At 38.2% G+C, this 7,490-nt stretch overlaps 1 protein-coding gene across 1 annotated transcript in view; it reads right to left on the bottom strand.

The window, feature by feature from the left end:
- Positions 1–7,490, bottom strand: part of LOC107585727 (rho GTPase-activating protein 17-like) — a gene marked incomplete at its 5' end in the record, with an annotated part of 24,181 nt that overhangs the window by 11,536 nt on the left and 5,155 nt on the right. The window contains 7 exons of the mRNA XM_016272875.1: positions 438–668; positions 3,100–3,235; positions 4,374–4,465; positions 4,603–4,716; positions 4,804–4,884; positions 6,054–6,135; positions 6,491–6,646. Of these exons, the coding sequence (XP_016128361.1) occupies positions 438–668; positions 3,100–3,235; positions 4,374–4,465; positions 4,603–4,716; positions 4,804–4,884; positions 6,054–6,135; positions 6,491–6,646 (892 nt within the window). The remainder of the gene's footprint in view (positions 1–437; positions 669–3,099; positions 3,236–4,373; positions 4,466–4,602; positions 4,717–4,803; positions 4,885–6,053; positions 6,136–6,490; positions 6,647–7,490) is intronic.

Below are 7,490 nucleotides of genomic sequence, written 5' to 3'. Positions count from 1 at the left end.
TATATATATATATATATATATATATATATATATACACACATAAAAAATTGGTCCCGGGCCCTGTGAATTTTAGTAATGACCCTGTCTGGATAAATTTAGGGTAAAAAATGCCTTAAGGGTCCAACGGTAATAGTTTATGGCTTTCCAGTGATCATTTTCTGATTATAAAAGTGTTTTAAAGCAAAAAACAACATGAGAATGGCACAAAATGACGATGTGCATGACACAGCAACAAATGACGGCATTTGATTATTGCTATTCCAGGTCTCCTGAAAGGTTTATACCCTTTCTCTGTGATTATACCCAATTGTTTTTAAGGCAGCATTTTGAAGCAATAATCAAGAGAATGGCACAAAACGATGTGCACACAACACACAGATTTCAGCGGCCGGCTCCTGACATCTGGCAGCGTTTTTTACGGTCGCACCAGTCCTTACCTGTTCTCCGCAGTCTGCTGAACTAAAGGTTGATGGGTCTGAGGAAGCGCAGCTCCCGCCTGCACAGCCTCCACACCCCCGCCAGTGGGCGACAGAAGGGAGGGCTCAAACACGGGAAGCCCCCCGGCGTCAATGGGAGGGAGAGGGGGCTGGAAGTTAGACATGGAGTGCTGCTTTTTATTTATTGTGCCAGCTCTACGAGGGGCGATTTCCGGCTGTTTGTTAGCAGGGCTACAGGGAAGAGGGGAGACAGCATGAAACACTTATACTAGAGAGTGGCAGTGGGGTATTAGTCTCCACAGAAGGAAAGGAGGAGAAGGACAGGACCACCACCTGACCACTGGGACAGCAACCACCAGAGAGATGTGTTGGGAACGGATGAGATTTCAAATGGTTTGTATGCTGTTTTTTTCAGCATCCAAACGTAACATTTTCAGAATTATCATAAAAAATGCTGACTAAATACTTTTTTGCCCCACTGTATATATATATATATATACACACACACACATATATGTATGCATGTATGTATATACTCTTTCTGCAAGTTATATAGTTACGACACAGGAACAAAACTACTGACTGTCACTTAACCAATTAATTAAAAAAATGTGATTATTTAGGATTACCACTAGTGTGTGTTGCTCTGAGACCTGTGATGGTTGCTTTTGTTTGGAAGTATTTTTGCTGACAGAGCAAAAATAGCCAATAAATATAAAGTACAGTGCACACTATGCAACTGAATGTATTCATTCATTAAAGGGATAGTTCACCCAAAAATGAAAATGAACCCATGATTTACTCACCCTCATGCAATCCTAGGTGTATATGACCTTCTTTCAGACGAATACAAACTGAGGGTGAGTAAATAATGGCGTAATTTTCATTTTTGGTTGAACTGTCCCTTTAATGTAAAATCAGTGTTGTTATTGTTAACTAAACCTATTAAAATAGTTTTAACGTTCTTAGAATTGACAAGACAGTTGACCCTGAGTGGTCAGCTAAGTGCATCTAAAATATGAATAGTTAATTATAACTAGTTATGGTTAATTATTCATATTTCCTGTCGTTGAGCTAAAATTCGCTACAAAAGTTAGGAATCTGAAAGACCAATGCAAATGGAGATAAAAAATTATTTAAAAATTCTGGCAGTTTAATGCCTACAAAATGGCTGGTTGGGACTACAACGAGTTACTTCCCGGGTTCTTCAAATAACAGCGTATCTAAAAGTATGAGACAACAACAAACAAAAAACATAGGCCTACCATTAAAAGCCGTGCTTGCACAGGTTCTGCACGATCCTCTTCAATAATATCCTCTGCTTCTCAATCGGGCTCAAACTGATAAGCGATATTAATGATGCCGCTGTTTACAATACAACCGGAGCACATGCCGCTGAGGTGAGGGGCGGGACGTTTAGACACGCACTAGAGGCGGTTTAGCCAATCACAACACACTGGGTTAGCTAACCAATCAGAGCCCATCGCCTATTCTGAGGGAGGGGCTTCATAAAAGAAGGAAATGATCAGCGCTTTTCTCAGAGAAGGGACAGAGCGGTGTGGAATAAAGGTAAATTATGTGAAAAATAATGCGTTTTTAAAAATGAATCATTAACATATTAGACTGCACCCCATAAACACAATCAAGCCTAGAAAAAAACCAGTGAACCACCCCTTTAAATAAAGTAAAAACAAATATAAATATAAAACCTTATAAAAATGAGAAAATCAGATAACAAAATGTGATAAACCTGGTATTGTATATTATGAATACTGTCAGCTCTTTCATGAATTGCTTTTGTTCCTCTTTTGTAAGTCGCTCTGGATAAAAGCATGTGTTAAATGCATAAATGTAAAATTACTAAAACTTAAACTAAAATCAAAATGAAAATGTAAACAATTTAAATGTAAAAAAAAAACAAAGCTAATTAAAAATGTTAAGAAATACTATAAAATGAATATATGTATAAAAATATGTATTTGTAAATATTACTAAAATAACCCTGGCAGTACTTCAGTTGTTCATTAATGAAGCAGTCAAATCTCTTGTAGAAAGTGACTGCTGCAGCCGGTGACATTCAGCTGAAGGACTCTCCTGTACCTGAGGCACAAAAACATTCACCTTTTCAAGCTCTGGGTATGATGGCCTGCGGGAGAGGAGCTGTTTGACTCATTCTGAACATACCAAAGCGACAGGCTGACTGAGCACAGCTGACATTTCCTGCATTCACTCACTGAATAACTAGAACTGGAATTATAGAAACTAGAACTGGACTTACTGGAATACAAACAATTCCATTACAACCTTTCATTCCTTTTAATGCTTCATTAGTGAGTCAAAAACCTGACTTTTTTCTTCTCTGAATTTGGCACCCATTTCATAATAATGAAATATATCCATAATGTGTTTATACATAGCTATGAGCATAATGTTTATTTATTTCAGAAAGCATACAATAAGCAACGGTTGACAAAAAAACGAAGTAAAAAAAAAAAAAAAGCCAAACCAAGCAAAACCATGGCTGAAAAAGATGCATGTGTCATATGAAATGAATGTGTCTAAACAGCCCCCAGCTCTGGTCTCAGACTGTCTGCTTTGACTGTGACGGACTTACTGGCCACTACATAGGACGCGGACACTACTGCGGGGATGAGACTTGTACCTGTCTTTGCGGGGTGTGTCAGATTCGAGCGACCCCTGGCTGCCTGGGCGCCTCCTGTCTATGGTTCCAGATTCTGAGTCAGGGGTCCCTGGGCACCCAGGCATAGCAAATATGCCTGAAACGTTGAAGTCCACGTCTGAAGAGCAAAAGAGCAGAAAATATTAAGACATGGCCATGAATGAGAAAATGTGGCTGCGTTTTACTCACCTCCGAGGCATCCTAGGTGTATATGACTTTCTTCTTTCAGACGAATCCAGTCGGAGTTATATAAAAAATTGTCTTTGATCTTTCAAGCTGTTTAAAGCCACTCAGCGGGTGTTCCATTGCTTCAGTTCAAAAGAACTTAAATAAAAATCGCCCATCCATAAAAAAAAAAGTGTCTCACGCAGCTCCGGGGGGTGAACAAAGGCCTACTGTAGCGAATCGATGCATTTTTGTAAGAAAAATATCCATATTCAAAATGTAATAATCACTTAAATCTAGCTTGCGCTCACTGTTGTACACAGAAGCAGTTACGGGGGAATGACGTATGAGGTCGGCTTTGCGCATGCGCCGCTCAGAAGTGACACACGCGGAAGCGCAGCGGAGAGATCAAAACAAAACAACGGTCAAGAATTAGAAGTACAAAACGAGGATTTGTAAAGAAGAAAGTCAGAGGATTTCGATATAAGCCAAGAGGAGACTGGTTTTCCTTTGCTAAAGTAAGGAAACTTTGCTTCCTTTGCTCCTGTAAACAAACGTTGGTTTTCACGAGACTCACATGCGCAGCTGACCTCATACGCCATGCTCCCGGAACAGCTTCTGTGTACAACTGCTGCCGCAAGCTACATTAATTTTGAATATCGATATTTTTTTTACAAAAACGCATAATTTATATAAAGTTTGATAAAAATAGTTCTAATTAAATGTAATATTTATTAACAAGTTCTTAGCTTAGCAAATGTGAGTCTAATGCTCACATTAGACCATGGCTGCAAAATTGTACTTTGCAGGTATATGATTATAAACATGATAATGAACAGTTGCGCTTCCAAGTCTGACTTCAAATGTCACTTTTCCAATAGGAAGCTGGAAATTCCACGTTTGAAATTTCCGAGCTGGAAAAGGCAGAAATAGCATGCAGCATATTCAGCTGTGAGCGTTAGTCAAATCTCTAGTGTGCTTCTCGTGAGGAGTCATTTATTGAGGTTGCATCTCATTTAAAATGCTACCTTGTAAGGCTAGACAGTTAACAGTGAGGAAGCTCACTAGGTTTTAGACGAGGCAACTCTGACCTTCAGGGAAGAACCAGCTTGCATGGTTGATTATCAGTTCTATTATAGACACGACATGGATGGAGGTAGTAGCTGCCATCTCAGCAAGGCTTCTAGAAGGACAACAAAACTGCAACATGTCAAACTGTTCCTCAAGAAACCTAAACAAGGACATTTAACTAATAACATTTTATATAAACAATGCAATTTTTTATTATGTGAGTGGATTGCTGTTGGGTTTGTATCTCACCCCTCTGTCCGGGCCCACAGTAAATTGGGTCCCAGTACGATGGCGATGTTGCTCGCTGTCATCTTATTTATGTCACTTTCCAGAGCAAGCTTCGCAAGAAACTTCACCAGGTACCTTCACAGACACAGATTAGCTTGTTACGATCACAAAAGTCATTACAGGTCAATGTTAAAAGTTAGTTTAGTGTAGTAACAAGCAGACCTAAAGTTGGTCTTGTTGGCCTTTGGTAACATGTCACATACCACCCACAGCGCCTGAAGCCTCTTATCAGGGTCAGAGATACTGCAGACGAGAGAAAACAAGAGGAAAAAAGTGAGGAAAACAGATATATGACACAAGAATCTCATAAGAGATTCTTCAGCTGTCCCTACACAACAAAAACGGAAAAACAAGTACATTTAATCACTTTTTATATGAGATATTTAAATTATTTTAGTGTAAAAATATGATACAGTTTGAGCATAAAACCTTAAATTTCTTTATTTGGCTGCAACCACACAAGATTCAGAAGATAACAAGGAAACACTAAGCTATTAGAGAAACTTCAGATAACCGTATTTTTTTTACTGAATTTGTGCCACATATTTTATCATAGTAATCAAAACAATGGAATATTCACAGCAGGGATGAAATCTGATGACAAAGCAAGAATTATATGTGAATAAAAAAAATATTTTGGGTTGTAATCTTTTTTTAATGAATACTTTTATTTAGTAGGGATGCATTAAAACTGATCAAAAGTGACAGTAAAGACTTGTATAATATTACAAATATTTTACAAATTTTTCAAATGAAAGCTGTTCTTTTGAACTTCCTACTGATCAAAGAATTCTGAAAAAAATGTATCATGGTTTACACCAAAATATCAAGCAGCACAACGGTTTTCAGCAATGATAAAAAGAAATGTTTCTTGAGCAGATCCGTATATTAGTATAATTTCTGAAGGATCATGTGACACTGAAGACTGGCGTAAAGCTGAAAATGCAGCTTTGCATCACCAGAATAAATTACATTTTAATATGTATTAAAATAGAAAAGTTATTTTAAATGGTAATATTTCAAAATATTACTGTTTTTACTTTATTTCTGATCAAATAAATGCAGCCTTGTTAAACATAAGAGACTTCTTTCAAAAACAATTAAAAATGTTGCCACCCGCAAACCTTTGCTGGTATATTTGAACTGAAGCATGTAAATGATGGGTTGTTGGTTATGATAAATTATGACTGATACAGAATTATTAAATTAGTTGCTCTACAAAGCTAACCTATTTGCTATTCATTGTTTGTTTGCTAATATGGTTTTATGCTTATACCTAAGTTAGTCATGCAAGTTTTTAACCAAATGTTCAAGATTTGGTGAGCCTCACTAACAAACCTATATTTTCTTCTGAATACAGAGGCATTGAAGTCACATGGACATTGATGTACAGTATTGTGAATGTGCTTTACTTTGAGGCTTGGATCCACTCTTCATACAGCTGGTAAGTCATCAGAGGTTCAGGCAGCTCCCTCAGGTAAGATTTGAGGGCTCCTAAATAATCACGGAAAAACAAAACCAACAGCAAATGGATTTGAAAACCACCAATTCTGTTTTAACATGACATACAAAGTGGATTCAGACTCGGTTTTTCAAATATTTGGCCATAGCTGTGGTACTCTTCAATATGGTGAACAGAACTGAAAACTTCCAAGTTTCAAAATAGATCAGCACCAAAATTCTGGTTTTGTAATCAACAATACAACCAAACATGGTTTCAAATCAAAGAAATATAGTCTCACTTTCATTTTTGGGAGTCATTCTAAATGCAGAAATGCTAAAATCTCTGTAACTAGCTGCAAACAAACGGCATCCTTCTACAGTTTCATTTAAGGAAAATGGCTTGTACCGGCTACAGCATGAGGGTCGAAGTAAAACTCCTCCAGTTGGGAAGTGGAACAGTCCAGTGCCGCCTTTAACTTCTTCAGTTTAGAGGCTCCAGCAGCGATACGGAACAAACCCTGGCACGAAAGGAAATGTGGAAAACACACAAAACCTTTGCAACCTGCAGTACAATATAAACTGAGATGCTTATGTATTACAAAAATGACTGAAAAGGCTGTTCTCATATGTGTCAGTGATGGTTTCACAGGGAAATGATTGTTTCGTTTCATTGCTATTATTAGTCTGGTTTTAGTCAAGAAGCAGAAGTGAATCAGTAGATCTCTCCACCCATTATCCATCTCTAACACAGATATACTGCTATATATCACTCAATATGCTACACTCTCAAAAATCATTAAGGTCTGTCTATCTATCTATCTATACATCCATTCATCATCTATCATCTATCCACCCACCCAGCGTCGGCGTCACGGGGGGCCTGAGGGGGCCCGGCCTGCCCACCGTGCCCCCTCACCTCTGGTTTAGTCGGTGAGGCAAGGTACTGCCCTGGGAAGGTCTCCCAGGCTGTTAAATACACAGATTAAAAGCTAAATGTTTTCATTTCGGTTCGTTCTTAGCAAAAAAAAATAAAAATTTCGTTCAGGTTATGCAGAGCGAAATAAGAACGGTGCTGCATTTAGAAAGAATTCTTATTAACTTTGCTATTATTCTTGAATTTTCAAACTGCTAACACTTTGCCGTTTCGAATTATGCCTTTACTGTATGACCAAAAATTACGGAGTAGTCTATTTTATGTTTCAGCTGTTTGATCGCGCCGGCGCCTCACGCGCACACTAAGCTACTGCATTCACTGGAAACAGCGCAGCCGTTCACCGTGCCGTTCGGCGTGAGCACCGGTCCACTGTAGCATATTTTTGCTATTTATGATATTTTTCCATCGATACTGGAACGTGCGTGAACTACAAAGCCTATTTTACCTAATAAGGCTAATAGTTTAGCTTCAG

This window comes from Sinocyclocheilus grahami, unplaced genomic scaffold, assembly GCF_001515645.1.
Source record: "Sinocyclocheilus grahami isolate Dianchi unplaced genomic scaffold, SAMN03320097.WGS_v1.1 scaffold5.1, whole genome shotgun sequence".
Classification (NCBI taxonomy): Eukaryota; Metazoa; Chordata; class Actinopteri; order Cypriniformes; family Cyprinidae; genus Sinocyclocheilus; species Sinocyclocheilus grahami.
This window is presented reverse-complemented; position numbering and strand designations above follow the sequence as displayed.